Raw genomic sequence first — 23,580 nt, 5'->3', positions numbered from 1 at the left:
TTAACCCACTGGGCTACCACCCAACTCCCAGTTTTCCTACTATTTATTCCTCTGGGAGCATGGACCCAGGATCATTATGGGGTGGGCGGTCTGGCTTCTGTAATTGCTTCTCTGCAGGACATGGGCAGATTATATTTTTCTCTAGTGGGGCAGGGCTCTGGAGAGGTGGGGTTCGAGGACACTTTGTTGAAGTGTCTGCTCAGGGAAGTCAGGTTGACTTCATGGTAGCATCTGCAACTAGTTTCTACCAGAAGTGAAAGTGAAGGTGCTGCATCCTTCACTTCATTTTACTAAGGTACCCTTGTCATCGAGAGGGGGTTGGGTGGTGGCACACCTGGTTGAACAGACATGTTAGAGTGCTCAAGGACCCAGGTTTGAGCCCGCGGGCCCCATCTGCAAGGGAAAGCTTTGTGAGTGTTGAAGCAGGGATGCAGGTGTCTCTCTTTGTCTCTCTCTCTCTTCCTGTCACACCCTTTTTTCTCAATTTCTGGCTGTATCTATCAAATAAATAAAGATAAAAAATTAAGCCTTAAAAATATAGTAATTGAGAGGCTCCCAGAGAGCTCTAACTGTGCTTTTCTTGACTGTGCATCTTAGGGCAGATGTGATAACAAGTTCCCCCCTGAATTCCTCCTCTGCCTTCTCAGAGTATAGAGGGCTTTCAAATTAGGGATGTCATCATCAGAACGATAGACTATAGGGGCTTCAGGACAGGCAAGTCAGGAGCCTCATGGGGTCCTAGAGCACACCTGCAAACTTTCAGAGTTGTCTGTTTGTATTTCTCTGGCCTAACAAATCTCCTGTCTTTCAGCCACTGAGCCACCTACCCACTTGCCCACTGTCCTTGTTGAAAGTCACCATGCCTAGAGGTCAGAAAAGTAAACTCCGTGCCAGAGAGAAACGCCGCCAGGCCCAAGAAGAGTCCAGGGATCAGGTGGGTATTTAACCCTATGTAGAAGTTATAAAAGAGTTACACACCTCTTCCTTTTATTTCTTTTTTTTATTTGTTATTTAAGAAAGGATTAATTAACAAAACCATAGGGTAGGAGGGGTACAATTCCACACAATTCCCACTACCCAATCTCCATATCCCACCCCCTCCCCTGATTTTATTTCTTTTTAAAAATTTATATCTATTTATTTATTTACCAGAGCACTGCTTAGCTCTGGCATATGGTGGTGCAGGGGAGTGAACCTGGGAGCCTCAGGGATGAGAGTCTGTTTGCATAACCATTAGGCTGTCTACCCTGCCCCACTCTCCTTATTTCTAATGTTTTCCCTGGAATTCATCTCTTATTGGGTTGTGTTGCAATTCACAGGATCTTCAACTAGCCCCATACACCACCACTAGTGATGCGGCTGTTCCGTACATGGAATTTGATGAAGGTGCCAGCAACCTGGAGGAAGAATTTCCAGACGTAGCATTCACTGAGCCCTTCTACAGAAGCCCAATGGATGATAAGGTGGTTATGTTGGTGCATTACCTGCTATACAAGTATCAAATGAAAGAGCCTGTTACCAAGGTAGATATGCTGAGAAATCCAATTCAAGTATTAAAGAATCAATACCATGAGATTCTTAAGAGAGCTTCTGAATACCTGGAGCTGATATTTGGTCTTGACCTGAAAGAAGTGGATCCCAACAGGCATATTTACGTCCTCGTTAACAAGATGGAGCTAAGCCACAATTCAGGACCAAATGATGACAGACATGTGCCCAGCACTGGCCTTTTGATGACTATTCTGGGTGTAATTTTCACTAAGGGCAATTCTGCCACTGAGGAGCAAGTCTGGCAGATATTGAATGCGATAGGGCTATATGAAGAGAAAGAGCACTTCGTTTTTGGGGATATTAGGAAGCTAGTCACCAAGGATTTGGTGCAGGAGCAGTATCTGGAGTACCGTCTGGTGCCCAACAGTGATCCTCCCTGCTATGAGTTCCTCTGGGGCCCCAGAGCCTATGCTGAAATCACCAAGACGAAAGTCTCAGAGTTTTTAGGTAAAGTGCATGATACTATCCCCAGTTCCTTCCCATCCTGGTATGAAGAGGCTATGAGAGATGAGGAAGAGAGGGTCCAAACACATGCTGCAGCCGAAGCTCATACCACTGCTGTAGCTAGTGCACGTTCCAAGTGAACGAAAAGCAGCTCCTCCCAACCTAGTACCACCCAAGGCATATTTTTCACTTTGTTGTTAAAAAGTTCATATTATGAGAAGCAGAAAATTGAGGTGGTGCTGAATACAACTCTGTATACCATGTATGTGTTCCTATTTGCTTTGTTAAACTTGGTATTTGAAATTGTTCTTCGTTTTAATTGGTTTTATGAGCTTCAAAAATCCAAGCTCCTGGATAACAGTGCTCAGTTTTGCTATGTATGTGATTTAAAAGTAAGGACTTTGTTAGAATTCTGTAATTTTGTAAAACAAACCAAAAGTTCTACCTTTTAAGTGATTTGGAACAAGACAACATGTTAGTGGATTAGGCATTTCTTTGGAAATGTCAAGAAACAGCTGTGTGAAAGTTGGATTCAAGAAATGGAGAAATAAATAAAAGATGTTTAAATCGTTTCATTTACCACTTTTAGTCTGTTCTTTTGTAATTAAACATACCTGGATATATTTAGTTTACTTTAGAATTTCTAGGAGCAGTTGTATTTAATTATATTTTAATTGAGTTTCTACTTATTGCAGGGTTCTCTGTTAATACTGGAGTTGTTAAGATGAACAGCAACCATCCCTGCCCATAGAATTTGAGTCTTTTAGTAGCTTTGATATAAGGAATATTATGAGGTAGTTCCTATGATCAATGGAGACATCAAAATATGGTATGAGGACTTGGGTTCAGGTGTGAGAAATTAAGTATAATCGTCCTATGACAGTAGGTTTAGAGACCTTATAAAACTGCAAATCTTTACTGTGAGTTTTAATTAAGCTACTTGGTGGCAGATCAGACAAGCCTGTCTGAGTGGTGTGTAGGAATTAAAAACTTCCAGTGATGTGTTTCAGATTGAGAGACTTAAGCCTGAAATGGAAAACTTCTTTCCACACTTAACATCATGGATTTTTTTTAAAGCAAGACTAAAGAATAAAAGGGGCCCAGGGGGTGGGGCGGTGGCGCAGTGGGTTAAGCGCATGTGGCACAAAGCGCAGGGACCGGCGTAAGGATCCCGATTCGGCTCCCCACATGCAGGGGAGTCGCTTCACAGGCGGTGAAGCAGGTCTGCAGGTGTCTATCTTTCTCTCCTCTTCACTGTCTTCCCCTCCTCTCTCCATTTCTCTCCTATCCAACAACGAATTGCGTCAACAAGGGCAATAATAATAACCACAACGAAGCTACAACAAGGGCAACAAAAGGAGGAATAAAAATGGCCTCCAGGAGCGGTGGATTCATGGTGCAGGCACCGAGCCCAGCAATAACCCTGGAGGAGGGGAAAAAAAAAAAGAATAAAAGGGGCCCAGGTGGTCACACACCTGGTTGAACACACACCACAATCCAGAAGGACCTGGGATCAAGCTCCTGGTCCCCATCTGAAGGGGGAAAGCTTCACAAGTGGTAAAGCAGTGCTGCAGAAATCTCAGTCTCTCTCCCTCCTTCCCTCCCTCTCTCTCTCCCCCCCTCTCCATCTCTAATAATAAAAATATTTTTTAAAAGCACAGGGTAAGGGGCCTGTGATGGCGCACCTGGGTGAGCACACACGTTACAGTGCACAAAGACCCAGGTTTGAGCCCAAGGTCTCCACCTGCAGGGGGGAAGAAGCTTCACAAGTGGTGAAGCATAGCTGCAGGTCTCTATCTCCCCCTTCCCTCTTGATTTCTGACTGTATTTATCCAATAAATAAATATAGTAAAAAAATGTTTTTTAAACCACAGGGTGAGACAATAAAGGTCCCATTCAATCCTCAGAAGCCAGAGCTGACCAGTGCATTGGGGAGAATTGGGGAGAAAAATGGAAAGAAAAAGAAAAAAAATAGATGCAAGTGACATGCACGAAGTGTGGCAGGTGCTAAGTACTACGTGCATGTAAGCTGGCCTTTCCTACTGCTACAACCACCACTACTATGCCAGGTGGAGTGGCTGGATAGGCTGTGGGGGCAGATGCTAAGCTACAAAGCAGAAACAGAATCACCAAGATGTGGCCATAGTAATCAGGAACCTGGATCAACAGATGGAGTGCATTCTTTGTAGACACAAGTCCTGGATTTAAGTCCCAGCACCACAAATGTCAGAGTGGAATGGTACTGTTGTATCTCTCACTCAATAAAATACATAAATCTTTTTAAAAAATGGGGGAAGGAGGAGATATCATAATGGTTGTGAAGAAAGACTTGAGCCTGAGTCTCTAAAGTCATGGGTTCAATGTCCCATACCATCATAAGCCAGAGTTTAACAGTGTTCTGGTTAAATAAATAAACGACCATAGGTCTCAGGTTCTGGGAATGGTTGTGAGAAAGAAGAGAGGGAGTGGCCAGGCAACCCAACAGACGGCAGAAGGAAGAAAGGAAAAACGAGATTTAGGGCACAGGTGGAAGGCTCAGGTTTGAGCTGTGCAGGTAAAAAGTGGGGTCTAGGAGAAGACGCTGAGAGAGCCTGGGGAACAGGCACCCAGAAGAGAGGACCCCCCCTTATACCCCAAGGGAAAACAAGGTGATGGGGCTGCTCTGCTGTGACTCAGTTTCCCCACCTGTCCCAGAAGAGTGTGGAACTTTTAGAACCAAGTACATCTCCAATTGTTACCCCAAGGCACCTGAGAAGGTGTGGTTAAGTGCACGTATTACTAAGCACAAGGGCAGCACAAGGATCTGGGTTTGAGCCCCAGGCTCCCCACCTGAAGCCAGTCTACAAGTGTCTGTCTTCCTCTCTCCCTCTATATCTCCCCCTCCTATCAATTTCTCTCTCTCCTCTTCAATAAAATGGGGGGTGGGTGGGACAGCTACGGGAGTGGTGGATTCAACATACTGGCACCAAGCCCCAGCGATAACCCTGGAGGCAAAAAGAAAAAAAAAAATGAAATGAAAACATTGCCATCAGGAGGGGTGAATTCATTGTGCAGGCATGGCAATAACACTGGTGGCAATTAAAAAAAAAGAGAAGAAAAGAAAAAAGAAAAAGAGGGGCAGGGTGGTGGCGCACTTGGTTAAGCGCACATGCTATGACGCGCAAGGACCCAGGTTCAGGCCCCTGTCCCCACTTGCAGGAGGAAAGCTTTGCAAATGGTAAAGCAGTGTTTCAGGTGTCTCTCTCCCTCTATCACCTCCTTCCTCTCGATTTCTGGCTGTCTGTATGCAAAAAATAAAGATTATTAAAAAAAAAAAGAAAACCTTTATAAAATGGGTGAGGGGCCGGGATGGGGAAGAAGATGATGAAAGAAATAAAACAAGTCAGGCATTGGCACAACCAGTTAACGTACATGATACCACGTACAAGGACCTGGGTTCGAGGTCCCGCTCCACTTGCAGCGGGGAAGCTTCACAAGTGGTAAGCGGGTCTTCAGGGGTCTTTCTCGCTCCCTCTTTTTCCTCCTCCCCTCTCAATTTTTTTGTCCTCTGGAAAAAAAGAAAAAAATGACTGCCAGGAGCAGTGGATTTGTAATGTAGACACTGAGCTCAGTGATAACTCAGCAGGGAGGGTGAACAAGAGAGCAAGAGCACGGGAGAGTGAAAGCTCAGGAGAGCTAGAGCGCTGAGAGCAAGATCGCATACGCAGAAGAGATTCTTGTGGGCGCATGGGCGGTGGTTCACTGGGTTAAACACAGGTAGTATGAAGCACACGGACCCACTCAAGGATCCCGGTACGAGCCGCTGGCTCCCCAGCTGATGGGGGGTGGAGGGGGTCGCTTCCTAAACAGTGAAACAAGTCTGCAGATCTCTCTCTCTATCTAGCTATCTATCTCCCTCCTCTCAATTTCTTTTTGTCCTATCTATTAAGGATATCTCTTTTTTGGAAATAGATATGAATAAAGAGTTATAAGCATTTATGTACAATTACTTATTTACTTTGAATTTTTATCTTTATTTATTGGCTAGAGACAGCCAGAAATTGAGAGGAAGGAGCAGACAGAGGGAGACAGAAGGACACCTGCTGCCCTGCTTCACCACTTGCAAAGCTTTTCCCCTGCAGATAGGGGAAACATGAGTGCTCGACCAGGTACATCACCACTCAGTCCTTTGTATAATTTTGTATTAATATATTTCCAAATAAATTAAATAAGCATCTAGGAACACCATTTCTAGCTAACACTAAGTTCAGCTATAAAATAAACTGTTGACTAAATGGCTGCATCATTTTGCATTTCAGCATCAATATGTGACATCCTCCTGCATCCTTCATAACATTTTTGTTTGTCTGTTTTTTTTAAAGAGAACCAGCAGCCAGAGAGAGAGAGTGAGAAAGATCACAGCACCAAATATTCTTTCAACTTGGTGGGGGCTGGGTTCGAACCAGGGTTGTACACATGGCAAAGCAGTTTAACTTGTATGTCTCTTATTTTATCTTTTGTTTTTCTTGCCAATTGCAAGAATGACTAGAGCAGAAACAAACCAGTAGGACTACATCAAATTGAAAAGCTTCTGCACATCCAAAGAAACTATTAAACAAACAATGAGACCTCTCACAGAATGGGAGATTTTCACATGCTATACATCAGACAAGAAACTAATCACCAAAATAAATAAAGCGCTCAGAAAACTTAGCACCAAAAAATCAAATGACCCCATCCAAAAATGGGCAGAGGGTATGAACAAAACATTCACCTCAGAGGAGATCCAAAAGGCTAACAAACATATGAAAAACTGCTCCAGGTCACTGATTGTCAGAGAAATGCAAATTAAGACAACATTGAGATACCACATCACTCCTATAAGAATGACATACATTAAAAAGGACAGCAGCATCAAATGCTGGAGAGGCTGTGGGGACAGAGGAACCCTTTTGCATTGCTGGTAGGAATGTAAATTAGTACAGCCTCTGTGGAGAGCAATCTGGAGAACTCTCAGAAGGCTAGACATGGACCTTCCATATGATCCAGTAATTCCTCTCCTGGGGTTATACCCCAAGGACTCCACAACACCCAACCAAAAAGAGGTGTGTACTCCTATGTTCATAGCAGCACAATTCATAATAGCTAAAACCTGGAAGCAACCCGGGTGCCCAACAACAGATGAGTGGCTGAGAAAGCTGTGGTATATATACACAATGGAATACTATGCAGCTATCAAGAACAATGAACCCACCTTCTCTGACCCATCTTGGACAGAGCTAGAAGGAATTATGTTAAGTGAGCTAAGTCAGAAAGATAAAGATGAGTATGGGATGATCCCACTCATCAACAGAAGTTGACTAAGAAGATCTGAAAGGGAAACTAAAAGCAGGACCTGATTAAATTGTAAGTAGGGCACCAAAGTAAAAACCCTGTGGTGAGGGGGAGGGTGAACATGAGGCTTCCTGGGCTGGTGGGGGGTGGGTGGGGGTGGGTGGGATGGGACACAGTCTTTTGGTGGTGGGAATGGTGTTTATGTACACTCCTAGTAAAATGTAGTCCTATAAATCACTAGTTAATTAGTATGAGAGGGGGAAAATCAATTGTATGTCTCGAAGTTTTTAAAACACAGACTGAGTCTTTTAAATATATTGGCTGTGTATTTGATATGCGGACTCTCTCAAAAGCCTAGACCAAGTAGATCAGAAGCAACCAGTGGCACAGCTATATAAGATATTAGGTACTATACAGCAAACCCTAACAAAAGGACTTTTCAAAGTTAACCCAATTACCAAATAATGTGATGATAACATTAACTATCCATTGTCTTTTTGAACCCTAAGACAGCAGGAACCTCACATCTCCACTATAGAGCCTATATTTTCCCCAGTCCTGGAACCTTAGGATAGGGCCCACTTTCCCGCATGCCTCTCCCAATCCATATCAAATAATATTGCATCTGCAGATCGCAACCTAATGAACTCAACAATTGCCACCTCAACAATTTGTTTGGCTTTGTATGTTAACTCTCTTTTCAGCCACCAGGTTCCAGATGCCATCAGGATGCCGGCCAGGCTTCCCTGGACTGAAGACCCCACCAGTGTGTCCTGGAGCTCCACTTCCCCAGAGACCCACCCTACTAGGGAAAGAGAGAGGCAGACTGGGAGTATGGACTGACCAGTCAACGTCCATGTTCAGCGGGGAAGCAATTACCGAAGCCAGACCTTCCACCTTCTGCAACCCACAACGACCCTGGGTCCATGCTCCCAGAGGGATAGAGAATGGGAAAGCTATCAGGGGAGGGGGTGGGATATGGAGATTGGGTGGTGGGAATTGTGTAGAGCTGTACCCCTCCTACCCTATGGTTTTGTTAATTTATCCTTTCTTAAATAAAAAATAAATAATAAAAAAGAGAACTAGCAGTCAGAGAGAGAGTGAGAAAGATCACAGCACTAAATATTCCTTCAACTTGGTGGGGGCTGGGTTCAAACCTGGGTTGTGCACATGGCAAAGCAGTTTAACTTGTATGTCTCTTTTATTTTTATCTTTTGTTTTTATTGCCACCAAGGTTATTGTGGAGGCTCGGTGTCGGCACTATGAATCCACCACTCCAGGTGTCCATTTTTTATTAAAAAATGTATTTTATTTTATTTCATAAGACAGAGAGAAATTGAGAGGGAGGATAGAGAGAGTCAGAGATAGAGAAACACCTGCAGCACTGCTTCACTGCTTGTTAAGCTTTCTCCCTGCATTGGGGGCCAGGTGTTTGAACCTGGGTCCTTGTGCATGTAACATGTGCTAAGTACTTAATCAAGTTATGCCATCACCAGGTCCTCTTTGCTCTCTCTCTCTTTTTTTCTTTCTAATTAGATAGGGAAGAGAGAAATTAAGAGAGGACAAGGTGATAGAGAGAGGGAGAGAAAGATAGACACCGGCAGACCTCCTTCTCTGCTCGTGAAGCAGGCCCCTGCAGGTGGGGAGCAGGGGCTCAAACCCAGGTCTTTGTGCTAAGTAATATGTGCACTTAACCAGGTGCGCCACCATCTGGCCGCTACTTGTATTTCTTTAATGACATACCTCGTTTTACATGCTTTTTGGCTACCTTTGTACCTTATTTTGTGAGATATTTGTTCAGATCTTTTGCCCACTTTAAAAATGGGTTTGGGGAGAAGATATATCTGCTAAGGGCATATGTCTTGATATTCACGTGACCAGGCTTCAAAACCTGGCACCACGGAATCATGCTCTGGCACTAGGGGAAGCTCTGGTACTATGTCATATCTTTCTCTTTCTCTCTCTCCTTCTCTCTCTTGATATATATATAGTATAAAGAACATAAAGTTGGTCTGGGAGCAGTAACATTATACCTGCATAAGGTCCAGGCCGTATCTATCTATCTATCTATCTATCTATCTATTTATCTATCCTAACTTCATATATTTTCATATACAAATATACATTTGTATATAAATAATATATGATACATATAAATATATTCACACACATATATATAATTATGTATATATGTCTATCTGTTAATTTCCCTGGAAAACTGTAATACACATAAACTGGTTAACTTACAACAGAGGAAATTTATTTTCTGACAGTTACAGAAGGCAGATGTCTGAATCAACCTTTGTTCATTCTGAATGCTGTGAGGGAAAAACACTACCTATCTCCTACCTTCTGGTAGCTCTCCCTAGTCATTCTTGGGGTTTCTTTGTCTGTATATGCATTGGTCTAATAGCCTACTCTTTCCCCTCTGTCTTCAAATTGTCTTCTGTATCAAATCTCCCTCTGTATTTTTCTTATGAGGCCTGTCTTTCAATATAAGGCACACTCTAAAACTAGGACAGTCGTAAAGCTATCTTTAACTTGATTACATCTGAAAAGATTTGTTTCAAATAGGGGCCAGGGGTTAGGAGACAAGCATATATTCTTATACATCATTCAAACCACTATTGACTGTTTGCCTTATTGTTGTATTTTAAGAGTTTTTATACATTTAGATACAAGTCATTTATCAGACAAATAATTTGCAAATATTTCTCTTAATATGTGGTTTATCCAAACAGTGCTTTTCACAGAGCAAAACTTTTACTTTTATTTTTATTTTTTGGAGGAGGGGCATTAATGGTTTATAGTACAGGATAGGCACAAACTCTCATCTCCCCTTGATGTGTTCCTGAGAGACCTTTGCTTCCCCCTTAAATAGGGCCCCCTACTCTATCATACACCAGGAACCCAATGTCCCTTTAATCTATTCTTTTATCTCCTTCCCCAGAGCACTTTACTGTGGTACAATACACCAAACCCAGTTCAAGTTTTGCCTTATGTTTGTCCTTACAGTCCTTGATTCTTATGTTCCATCTATGAGTTAAATCATTTGGCATTGATCCATCTCATTCTGGCTTATCTCATTCAACATTATGCTTTCAAGTTCTGATAAACATATGGCAAAGGAAAAGAGCTCATGACTACAACAGTTACTCATCTGTTATTTGACATCTGGGCTGCTTACAAGTTTTGACTGTTATGAACATAGGTGTGTGTAGATCTCCTCTGATAGGTGTCTTAGTCTCCTGTATATCCCCAGGAGAGGGATTGCCAGGTCAGTAGGTAGGTCCTTTTCTTTTCTTTCTTTCTTTTTTTTTTTTCCTCCAGGGTTATTGCTGGGGCTCAGTGCCTACACTATGAATCCACTGCTCCTGAAGACCACCTTTCCCATCTTGTTCTTGCTGCTACCCCTGTCATGTCGACATTATCACAGTTGTCATTGCTGCTGTTGCTGCTGGATAGGATAGAGAGAAATGGAGAGAGGAGGGGAAGAGAAAGATAGACACCTGCAGACTTGCTTCACCGCCTGTGAAGCGACTCCCCTGCAGGTGGGGAGCCAGGGGCTCGAACCGGGATCCTTACGCCGACCCCTGCGCTTTGCGCCACCTGTGCTTAACCCACTGCGCTACCACCCGACCCCCTCTTTTCTTTTCTTTTTTAAATTTATTTATTTATTCATAGGTTTTTTTTTGTTTGTTTTTTTTTTACCAGAGCACTGATCAGCTCTGGTTTACCGTGGTGCAGGGGACTGAACCTGGGACTTTGAAGCCTCAGGCATAACAGTCTGTTTGCATAACCATTATGCTATCTAACCCTGCCCATGTAGGTCCTTTTCTAGTATACTGATGAATCTCCAGACTGTTTTCCACTAGGGCTGAACCCACTTACATTCCCACCAGCAGGGCAGGAGAGTTCCTTTCCCCCTGTAGCCTCTCCAACAGTTGGTGTTTTATTGTTTTATGACATTCTCAAAGCTGTAAAGTGGTAACTCATAGTTTTTATTTGCAGTTCTCTAATCACCTGTGACTGAGCTTTTTTTTTTTTTTTTTCATGTCCGTTGGCCCTTTGGATCTCTCCTTTGGAGATGATTCTGCCCATATCCTCTTCCCATTTTTCATTGGGGTTGTTTGTCCTTTTATTGTTGAGTTGGTGAGTTCTTTGTGTTTTTTATCTATCAGTCCTCTGTCTGATAAGTAACACATAAAGATTTTCTCCCAATCTTTTTGCCATGCAGATTTTCAGTTTGATGTAGTCCCACTGGTTTATTTTTGTTTTCCTTGCAATTAGATTGGAATTGGTGAAGATGTTTCTAAAACTTACATTGAAGAGAGTTCTGCCAACCTTTTCCTCTAAGTATTTAATGGTTTCTGGCCAAAAATATTGGAGTTTACTCATATATAGTGAAATGTGATCGAGTTTCATTCTTCTGCATGTTTCAACCCAGTTTTTTTTTTTTTTTTTTTGCTGAGTTCCATGATCTCTTTTTATTTTTTGCTTATTAGACTTTGGTCTTATGTATGGCATGTAAAGATCTTCTCCAATATCTAAGTAGTCTCTCTTTTCGGGTGGTGGCTTCTTTTGCTGTGAAGAAGCTTTTCAACTTGATGCACTACCATTGGTTTCTTTTTTTTATTTTTTATTAAGACAATGGATAATTTTTTTAAATATTTATTTTATTTATTTATTCCCTTTTGTTGCCCTTGTTGTTTTATTGTTGTAGTTATTATTGTTGTTGTCATTGTTGGATAGGACAGAGAGAAATGGAGAGAGGAGGGGAAGACAGAGAGGAGGAGAGAAAGATAGACACCTGCAGACCTGCTTCACCGCCTGTGAAGTGACTCCCCTGCAGGTGGGGAGCCGGGGTTCGAACCGGGATCCTTATGCCGGTCCTTGTGCTTTGCGCCACCTGCGCTTAACCCGCTGTGCTACAGCCCTACTCCCCATTGGTTTCTTTTTATTTTTGTCTTCATTGCAATGAGACCTGTGTCATTGAAGATGCCTATACAATTTAGGTGGAAAAGAGTGTGGCCAAGATTTTACTCTAATTATTTGATAGTTTCTGGCCTAACAACCAAGTCCTAGATCCATTTAGGGTTTATTTTTATGTGTGGTGAAATGTAGTGGTCCAGTTTCATTCTTCTGCACATTTCAACCCAATTTTCTGAACACCATTTGTTGAAGAGACTCTCCTTTTTTTCCATTTAATAGTTTGGTCCCCCTTGTCAAAAATTAGATGTCTATAGGTGTGGGGCCTTATATTTGGGCTCTCAATTCTATTCCACTGGTTAGTATATCTATTTTAGCTCCAGTATCAGGTGGCAGTGGCGGAGGTGACAGAGTGGCAGTGAACAAAACAGGGAAGTGCTTTCTAGCTATGACTTAAAATCTCAAGCTCTTCAGATAGTTATATTCCATTCTTTACCAGAAATCACAGATGTTCTCTCAAAATCAAAATCATTGAGTTATTTTGTTGTAAAATTTGTTTTCTGGGAGAGAGCCAACTTTTAGTGACTAAGTCTCTATAGCTGCATCCCAGAAGTCAGAGCAACACTTTTTAACTTTACTAAAACTCAGCTTATTAGTTGTTTTTAATAGACTAAACACTTGTGATTGCATCTTAAGCATATTACAATTTCAAAAGTCACATAGATTTTTTTCTATGCTTTTTTCTAGAAATTACATAGTTTTCCAAGTCATATTTCAACCTATAGCTTATTTTGACTTAATCTTTGTGTTAACTGTTAGGTTACATATCTAAGTTTGCATTTTCCCAAATAGACATCCAAATGTTCAGATGCTGTTTAGTAAAATTAATTATTCTATTTAATGTATTTGTCTTTGAACCTTTGTCCAAATTTAGTTGTCTATATTTTGTGTGTGTGTTTTTGGACTCTATTGTTTGGTTTAGTTGATATACTCCTTCACTAACATCAGGCCGTCTTTATCATTATAGCTTTATATTATGACTTGAAATAGAGTAGTGTGATTCTTCAAACATTTTTTTCAATGATTTTTCTAGATCTTTGACACTTCAAGTAAAAAACAACAGCATTTTGTCATCAACAAAATGTAGCTGAAATTTTTATTGCATTAAACCAATAAATCAAGTTAGAAATAACTGACATCTTAATAATTGTATGTAAGGCTGGCATTATACCTCACCTAAATAGTGTGTTAGCTTTGCCATGTGCATTACACAGGTTCAAGTCTGCCCTCCACCACATTGGGGAAAGTTTTGAAACTGTGGTGTCTTTCTCACTCTCTCTCTGTCTCTGTCACTCTCTCATAAATATTTTGTAGTTTTCAGAAAATAGTTATGGTATATATTTTGTTAGATTCTATAGTATTTCACTTTTTGTTCAATTTGCAAATGTTCTTTCATTTTTTACATACTAGTTTATCTTTATTGCTGATACATAGTAAAGCAGTTATACTTGGCTGTCAATTCTAAGACACTTTCTTTGCAAACCCTTAAGTTTTACTGTATAGACAATCATTTACTCATCAAAAAGTTGTATTATTTGTGATTTTTAAATTATACACCTTATACTTACTCATTTTTGTTATTATTTTATTTTGCTAGATAGGATGCCCATTATGATATTGAATAGGAATAAGAGGACATTCTTGCTTCATTCCCACTCTTAAAAAGCATTCACTGTCACTATAAATCATAATGTTATCTACAAGTTCTTTTTTTTTCCCTCCAGGGTTATTGCTGGGCTCGGTGCCTGCACCATGAATCCACCGCTCCTGGAGGCCATTTTTTCCCCCTTGTGTTGCCCTTGTTGTTGTAGCCTCCTTGTGGTTATTATTATTGCCATTGTTGATGTCGTTCATTGTTGGATAGGACAGAGAGAAATGGAGAGAGGAGGGGAAGACAGAGAGGGGGAGAGAAAGATAGACACCTGCAGACCTGCTTCACCGCCTGTGAAGCGACTCCCCTGCAGGTGGGGAGCCGGGGGCTTGAACCGGGATCCTTATGCCGGTCCCTGCTCTTTGCGCCACATGTGCTTAACCCACTGTGCCACATGTGCTTAACCCACTGCGCCACCGCCCGACCCCTATAAGTTCTTTTTAAAAAAAGATTTATTTATTTACTAGTGAGAAATAGAGAGGGAGAACGACACAAAGAGAGAACCAAAGCATCACTGGCATATGCAATGCTAGAAATCAAACTTGGAACTTCATAGTTGAAGGTCCAACATATTATCCACTGTATCACATCCCATACCACTCATTTTTCTAGAATATTATGTTAGTGGAATTATCTCCAGCCCTATTTTTTAAAGTTTTATCAAAAATTACTATTAAAATTTTATAGCATTTTCCTGTCTGTATTGACATAAAAGCATTTATTGTATTGTTTAATCTGTTACATCACTAAATCTACTAATAGATTTACAAATGCTAAATTAAGTCTGAATCCTGAAAATGAGTACCACTTGGTAATGATGTATTTTTTGTTACATATTGCTGGATTCTATTGTTTATTGTTTTGTTAAAGATTTTTTTCTAGTTCATGACAAATATTTATAATTTTCTTTTATAGTAATGTATTTAATTAATTTTAGGCATTGGGGTAATACTGTTCTTATAAAAAGAACTAGAAATGCATCTATCTTCTATTTTCTGAAAAAAAAACCCTGCAGTTTATTCATATTATTTCTCTCATTGAAATTTGATGGAATTCAACAATGAAACTAGTGATTCTTCTCTCTGGAAAACTTCAGACTACTAGTTAAATACTTTAGTACCAGGGTAAGGATGTATATCAGAGATAGAGTACATGTAGGTGCAGTCATGGGTTTGATCCATGACACTGGAATAAATAAATGAACATATTTATTAATGTACTTGGTAGTTCAATGATGGCCAATTCATATTTATGTGGCATGTAGGTTGTGAAACTATGCCCCTGAAATCTTGTGATTTTGCATATTGTTGTTAAGTCACAAGTAATAAAAGTTTCAAATAAAGTTATACATGTATCTATACAGAAACAAATGAAGTTTGCTCATTCAAAATCAGAGCAGACAATAGTGCAGAATACTACATTAACAGGAGAATACAATGTCCAGAGAATGAGACCCTAAGTACACTTGAATATTTAGTGAGTTCTGGTTAGTTTCTGATAAGTATATTATTCTTTTCTTATCAGTCAAATAAATAACAGGATTTATCTGCTAATGTCAGAAAATTTACAGCTCTTTATTCAGCTACAAATGACTACAATTAAGCACATATTGTATAACTATCTACTTCCTCAACTGTAATGTGCCTAACTGGTTCATTTCTACATAACAGAAGGCTTCATATGATATGCTCTACCTTGTACTGGTGAATAGAACAAGTTTAATGTACTTTATGCTCAAATTACTAAGCTTCTTGGACGATCCTACTTCCCTATGCTTTGCTTCTTAGCATCCTGAGATATGGTCAACATATTAGTGTACAGAAAGTTACAAAGAGGGTGTTGATGCCTAATGCTTCTGAGTAACCCAAGACATTTGACAGGGGTCAGTAAATAAGTGCAGCCTAATTTGAGGCATACCGAGAGAGACAGATTAATAGGCCCTGAAGTTATCTATACAGAACAATTGCTGTGGTGCTGGGTTACATCAACAAGACATCAATGCTGGAACTAATGGAAATTTCCAAACACTCAGTGTCCCCTTTAGCTTCCTTATTCCTCTGCAGGTTCTGATAAACTAATCTCCAGGTGCCAAAATAAGACCTATTGCAGCCCAAACCTGACCTGGAACTAGAAGGCCATAAAACCCTGCTAGAGGACTGTTATCCAAGGAAACTAATATTGCAACACTTGTGCTTGAGTCCTGTTGTGTGATTCTTCCCATGGAGACAAGTCAATAAGACCCCACCAGTCATAGGGGTCTCCTGCTGGCAAGCTGGTGATAATGGAAATCTACTACACAACTAGAGGTGGTGGTGGTGGGGTATTGTTAAAAAGATAGTCCATTGACTTTAGCAATGTGTCCCAGAATATCACCTCTACAAAACCCTACCCCACTAGGGAGACATAGAAACAGGCTAGGGGTATGGATTGGCCTGCCAATGCCCATGTCCAGTGGAGAAGCAATTACAGAAGCCAGTACTCCCACCTTCTGCACCCCATAAAGAATTTTGGTTCATACTCCCAGAGGGGGACAAATGTTAGGGGAAGATGACTAGAGGGTTCTGAAACTAAATTCCATCAGGACCCAGAGATAGAAGAGGAATAAAGTACATTCAGAAGTAGTAATAGGTGTAGGTATGGTTTAAAAAGGAAGAGAAAGCAAGACCATAGAAAAGGGGGCAAATAGTTCAAGCCCCTGGCTCCCCACCTGCAGGGGAGTTGCTTCACAGGCGGTGAAGCAGGTCTGCAGGTATCTATCTTTCTCTCCCCCTCTCTGTCTTCCCCTCCTCTCTCCACTTTTCTCTGTCCTATCCAACAATGACGGCATCAATAACAACATCAATAATAACTACAACAACAATAAAAAACAAAGGTAACAAAAGGGAAAATAGATATTAAAAAAGAAAAGGGGGCAAATACATACAGATTGATATAGAAATAATAGTCAACCCATATCTGTGACCTTGGGAGAACCACTGCAGTTTCCAATGAAGGGAATATTAACACAGAACTCTGGTGGTGGGAACAGTGTGGAATTGTATCTCTTTTATTTTGTGATTTTGTAAATCACAAATAAAAAAATATATATAGTCCATCACATGGACATAAATTTCTATGAGGAAAAGATTCAGAAGGTCAACAGACACATGAAAAAGTAGTCAAAGTGAATGATGATTACAGAAATGCAAATAAAGACAATGAGATGCCACTTTACACCCATGATAATGCCACATATTATAAAGGACAGTAACAACAAATGCTAGCGAGGATGTGGGGGGGAGGAGGGAAGGACACTTCTGTACTGCTGGTGGGAATGCAAGTTTGTCCAACTCTTGTGGAAAACAGTATGGATATTTTTTTCAGAATAGTAGAAATGGACCTACCCTATGACCCAGCAATTTTCTACTGAGGATTTACCCAAATAAAACAAAAACACTTACTAGAAGAAATGTATGTATATTTTTATTCATAGCAGCACAATTCATAATAGCCAACATTTGGAAGCAACCTAGATGTTTAAGGATAGATGAGTAGCTAAGCATGTTGTGGTATATATACATAATGGAATGCTACTCAGCTGATAAAAATAATAAAGTCATCTCCTTTGCCTCATTTTGAATGGGACTTGAAAGCATCATGTCAAGTGAGATAAACCGAAATGTGAAGGATAAATACCAAATGTTCTCACTTAGAGGTGGGACTTGGGAAATAAGGACAGAGCGGGAAAATACAAAGTGAAACTTGGATAGGGTGTGTGGTGTATTACACCAAAGCAAAACACTCTGGGGAAAGAAGGGGGAAGTCAGAGATAAAGAGATTCTTGTCCTGGGTAAGAGAACTTTCATGGGAAGATGAAAAATTATATATCAACAGCTGCACTGTAAACCATTAACCTTCCAAAAAAAAAAAAAGATAGTCCACAATATACTATAAAACTCTGGGTCCATGCTCCCAGAGGGATAGAGAATGGGAAAGCTATCAGGGGAGGGGGTGGGATATGGAGATTGGGTCGTGGGAATTGTGTGGAGTTGTACCCCTCCTACCCTATGGATTTGTTAATTTATCCTTTCTTAAATAAAAAATAAATTAAAAAAAACTCTACTACTTTCTTCAGCTAACACTTATTCTAAGTGAGGAAGTAATTGGATATTTCCTTAAACGAAACAACATTGTAGAACACTGACTAGATGTCACCTACCATAGCTTCCATGTTGACCTAATCTTGATCTTGGATGTTTTAAGGTAACCCTTGTATATTCAATAGGAAGCCATGACAAATGATCAGAAGCTGCTGAGTTGGATTGTGGAAAGTAATGAGAACATGACAATCAATGTGCTCAAAATATGACAAGTTAAAGAATTAGCAGTGGATCCAACATTGTTTTAGTTCAAGAACAAAACAGATTTAGTTACAGTAAACTGGTTATGTGTTCACCATATATGTCAATTTTATTTGCTCTTCAAATGAATTGTAGATTATATTTTTAGAAAAGTTTAAGATTTATATAAAAATTGTATCTGTGTCAAACATTCAAATTCCATAACTCCTAAACTGAATCACAGTTTCCCCTATTATTGACATCTTGCTCACACACAGTCTATTGTTACTATTGTTGTTCAAACATTTTTAGATAACATTGAGAATAGTTCCTATGGTCTTATCCATCATTATTAAATTAATAAAATAAATTGAGAATAGTTAAATAATTCTTTTTTTGGCTTCGGGCGGTGGCGCAGTGGTTTAAGCACATGTGGCGCAAAGCGCAGGGACCGGCATAAGGATCCCGGTTCGAGCCCCCAGCTCCCCACTAGCAGGGGAGTTGCTTCACAGGCGGTGAAGCAGGTCTGCAGGTGTCTATCTTTCTCTCCCCCTCTCTGTCTTCCCATCCTCTCTCCATTTCTCTCTGTCCTATCCAACAACAATCAGCATCAACAATGGCAATAATAATAACCACAACGAGGCTACAACAACAAGGGCAACACAAGGGGGAAAAAATGGCCTCCAGGAGCGGTGGATTCATGGTGCAGGCACCGAGCCCAGCAATAACCCTGGAGGGAAAAAAAAATAATTCTTTTTTCTGAAACGACTCCTACAAAAATATACAAAACTTTTACAAGTTCCCAGTTCATCAGCCTATCATGAATTAGAATCTAACACAATACTGGTGGTAAGAAAGAAAGATTTATTATTTATTTATTAATGTAAACCCAAGTAATATCATGGTATTGTTGAAGGAGTGTGGGAATTCCCTTTTTGGTTCAACAAGTCTTCACTCCAAATGAATTTCAAAGGACATGTGTATCAGGTGTGCGATTTCTAATTTCATTCTTTATTAGTCATGCAAAAGTAAAGTTCGAATAAGAAGGCTTGGGGAATAGATTCCCTGAAGGTCTCTGGATCTTGTCTAATATGGCATAAACCCAAAAGACCAAGACCAAAAGACCCCTTTCTGTACAAGCCCCTTTATAATCCTTCTTACACCATAACCGGGCCTACTTTTCTTCCTTGGCCCTACAGAGTAAGATCCCCCCACTTCAGGTAGTACACTGAGAAAGACCTCCAACTTTGTGTATCTCAGTTAAAACAAAAATATGCAAAACCAGTGAAAACAAAAATATGCTAGTGTGCATCCCCCCTCTGTCCTGCATTTGTTCCTCAATAGTACCACATGGAATCATGCTCAAATTTGTCTTTCTCCCCTTCTTGTATAGATACCTGGGTCCAGCCACATGGTCAGGTAGGTCTGTCAAGTCACAGGGTAACATGATAGATGTTTTGTTGTTCAGCCAGGGTGTGCAACCCAGGTCTCTACTATTGAGATTTAGATGCTGGTTTGCTTTGGTCTTGTAAATGCCCCATTTCCTATACTGCAGGCAGTTCAATTACACTTCCTCCAATTATTCTGATACTTTTTCTTTCCTTATGTTCATTTAAATTTTATAATTTTTCATTTGCATATTCAAAAATTAACTCTTTGCAGATCTACTGACAATGAATTTCTAACGTCTTTTTGTGTCAGAAAGTCTATTTCTTCTTCACCTTTTAAGTATGTTGAATGTAGAATTCTAGTTTGTCACTTTTTTCTTTCAACCTTTTTGAGGATTTAACTTTATTCTGTTCTTTTCTGCATGTTTTCTGAGGAGAAATTTGCTCTAATTTTTCATCTCTCTTCATCTGTATGAAGATTTGTTTTCTTTCTTGTAGTTTTACTCATGATTATTCACTTTGTCATTTGGTTTCTAGTCTGAATACGGTCTGCTTTGGTCTAGTTTGCTTTTTATATTTGTAGTTTCTTATTTATATGGTTATTCTCAGAGATGCCTGGATCTACGATTTGTTGTCTTCACTTATGAAATCCTTGAACTATTAATTTAAATTTATTTTATGCTATTATTCTTTCTTCTTCTGGCATTCCAAATATCTGTATATTATTTCTTTTGATATTGTCTTTTGGTTCTTGGGTATTCTGTTATTTGTTTATCTTTATTTCTTTTTTATTTAGTTTGGGTGTTAGTATTAACCAATTTTCAAGTTTGCTGATTATTTTCTCAACTGTGTTACATCAAATATTGAGCCGATCAAATCCATTTGTAACAGAGCAAGATATGATTAATAAATTATCAGAGAGAAAACTCTAATTGGCACCCCACCCTGACACCCTGCCATCATTTCCTAAACAACCAGGTAAACAACTAGTAGTATAGACTGTAGGCACAGGTACAGATGGGCAAAAGAAGAAAAGGCTATCTTAACACTAGTGTGCATATGCTTTTTACTTATTCTGCATAATCATGGCTGAACAGTGACAGTGACAATATCTGGCATTCAGGATGTCACCCTGCAACAAAAGTGCAGTCCTGCATGTGTACAAGTCGGACAGAGGATATAAAAGAGGAAAAGAGGAAAGTAAGGTTGGGGGTATGATTTGAGAGATATTACCCCCCATTGGTCAGATACCTACATAAAGATATACACCCTTATGAGGTTTGTTATCACATTTTTATTTTTTCACTTTATATTTAAATGTCAACTATTTTAAATTTTGATTCTGTAGGGGATAAATTCTCTTCCATATTTCAAGTTTCTTTGATGGGTCCAATAACTAAATTTGAGATTAAGAGAAGAATAAACGAAAGCTTATAAACATGTATCCATGTGAGAGACATAGAAAAGGTGATAGAAATGATATAAGCAACATCCTTAAATAGTATCTTCACATAAAGAAAAAGGATAGGGGAGTAGTTATGAGAGGTTACTACCAAGAAAAGCACAATAAGCAAGGGTAGGGTTATTATGCAGATTTAAATTGTTACCCTCTGCCTTAATAAAAACATGGAAAGGTTTTGTCACTTTCCAATACAGTGAGGAGACAGAGATCCACTACAAATCGAGACCTTCCTTTATAAATGTAAATGTCTCTTGCAAAAAGGTAACTTCAACTTAGCTTTCAGAGCATTTCCCATATCTGTTATTTCTTAAAAATAACCAATTCAAAATAATCCTTCTATCAAGAAGGCATATTTTGTACTGACAGATTTTACTCTCCTACAATTCTCAAGGGCCTATGTTTGAATTTCTTTCTTTCTTTCTTTCTTTCTTTCTTTCTTTCTTTCCCTTTCTTTCTTTCTTCCTTTCTTTTTTTTTTTTTGAGTGAGTGAGTGTGTGTGCGTGTGTGTGTGTGTGTGTGTGTGTGTGTGTGTATTTCAGCAATGACCAGATGTTCAGAGTTGTGAAGGCTTTAGTCACTAGATTGTCCTGAGTAGGGTTTTAGGTCTGATATGTGGCTTGAATCTCAGTCTTAATCATAACATGGTCGCACAGATTCTGGGTTTGATAAGGCACACATTCTGACAGGATGTGAGCTAAAAACTTGTCACCAGGGCCAGTTACTATGAAAATCAAATTCTGATATAATTACACCCAGAACTCCAGAAAACTACCGTGTATAGTTGGTACAACTATAACCATGACTTTCTCACATCCCCTTCATAGCTTCTAACTTTCTATTTTGCATTGCAGTGTAGCTCTAGCTGTAGGAAGCAGAATCCGGTGTCCATGAACCATCTAGGGAGCATATCCACCCCTACTCCTCTAGAGTCTGTTACTATGGAAAATAAATTCCAATACGACTCCAATATGACAACCAAGAGTTTGCTCTGGCAGGCTACCACCAGCGGAAGGGGAGAGCTGCCACAGAGACTCCATTTCTTCTTCTTTACCATCTTTATTGTCTCATTTTGCATTGTTGTAGGGTTGCATATAGCACTGAGGTATTGGAGCCCTAATTTAGCCCACCTCCTGCTGACAAAATTGCCGTTCTGTATCTTATAAACTTTGAATGCTCTTTGTCGTTCCATAGATGGGCTTTTATCTTAAAAGAGGGCATCTATTGCACTCTGATATTTGAATATTGATTTTTGCAGCTTACCATTGTGGGGAACTGTGAGGCTGAGATTGAGCATGGTGTGGACCTCCTATGAAATAGGTGCCTGGTGATATAGCAGCCCCATCAGACTCCCCCACCTGGGGTGGGGGGGAGGGGCTCAGCCTCCAGAATTCTGTCCCTCTATCAGTCCCCCTTGCCCCACAAGGGCCCCACATTCTCTAAGCACAAAGGTTCACTTCCTTGTTCTCAAACCGGCTAGTCCCCGCTTACTCAGCTACTGGAAGCCCCCTTATCTTTTCTCTGTCTCCCGTTCTTCTGACCATCTACGGTTCAATTCCCCTTGCCCACGCAAGACCCCCCCTCCCTCTCTCTCTCCCTGCGCCTGCCGATAATCTCACTTTCTCATCCCTGGAACTGGCTAGACACACTGCCCAGCAGTTACTGGAAAAGCCCTCACCCTTTCTTAACCTCCTGGTGCCTTAACCATATTAGGTATAAACAAACTGCTTCCCCCTACCATCCTTTAAAAACTCTGCTCTGCTGCTCAGTAAACAGACTATTTGCCACTACAGTCTCCTGGGGTGATCTTTGGTCTCCTTTGTTGCCGAGGGTCACAAAGGTATCCCAGCATACTCGCCCCTGCTACCTCGGGTCATATTCTTGCTGGCGCCGGTCTCCTGTGGCCAATGGAATTGTAACGCCAGAGTCTATATCCGAGACAGGCCCCTCACGAGAGCCTGACATACCATGGAAAGATTTTTCCATGATTGGTTTTTATTTTGCTATTGATGTCAGGAGGAGAGAAATAGAGATCTAGCTTATTTGACCATCTTGGCCATAGTCCCTCATTTGTTGATCTTGACTATTCATTCAATCAGCCCTGCATATCCTAGAAAATAGGAATATTTTTATGGCTTATTATGCATATAGCTGAACTCATTTTGTTGAAGTTTTGAAAGTATTTTTTGTTGTTGTTCAAAATTGTTTATGTTCTGTAGTTTTCTTTTCTTTTACTGTAACTCTTTTTTACTAGTTTGGGTTTGACCTTTTTATTAAATTGTAAAATGTCTCTTCCTAATTTTCTGCAAATTAAAGAATTCATGTAAATCATTTATTCTTGGGGCCGGGTGGTGGCACACCTTTTTGAACATACGGATTACAATATGCAAGGACCCAGGTTTGAGCCCCCAGTCCCCAACTACCAAACAACAACGACACCAATAACAACAATAAGAATTAACAACA

General features: G+C 40.2%; 1 protein-coding gene across 1 annotated transcript; it reads left to right on the top strand.

The window, feature by feature from the left end:
- The first annotated feature begins 815 nt into the window (after positions 1 to 815).
- On the top strand, positions 816 to 2,458 carry LOC107522298 (melanoma-associated antigen B10). The gene is made up of 2 exons (XM_016186293.2): positions 816 to 934; positions 1,320 to 2,458. The coding sequence occupies exons 1-2, from the start codon at positions 860 to 862 to the stop codon at positions 2,133 to 2,135; spliced, it is 891 nt and encodes a 296-aa protein (XP_016041779.1). The 5' UTR covers positions 816 to 859; the 3' UTR covers positions 2,136 to 2,458.
- Positions 2,459 to 23,580: the final 21,122 nt, after the last annotated feature.

The sequence above is a fragment of the Erinaceus europaeus genome, chromosome X (assembly GCF_950295315.1).
Source record: "Erinaceus europaeus chromosome X, mEriEur2.1, whole genome shotgun sequence".
In the NCBI taxonomy this organism is placed as follows: Eukaryota; Metazoa; Chordata; class Mammalia; order Eulipotyphla; family Erinaceidae; genus Erinaceus; species Erinaceus europaeus.
The sequence above is the reverse complement of the archived record's forward strand: the minus strand, read 5'-3'. Positions and strand labels throughout refer to the sequence as shown.

Bases quoted from the DNA above. Each gene is read 5' to 3' on its own strand.
- LOC107522298 (XM_016186293.2), top strand. From the start codon at position 860: ATGCCTAGAGGTCAGAAAAGTAAACTCCGTGCCAGAGAGAAACGCCGC. The intron at 935-1,319 runs GTGGGTATTTAA...TGCAATTCACAG, and splicing joins AAGAAGAGTCCAGGGATCAG to GATCTTCAACTAGCCCCATA.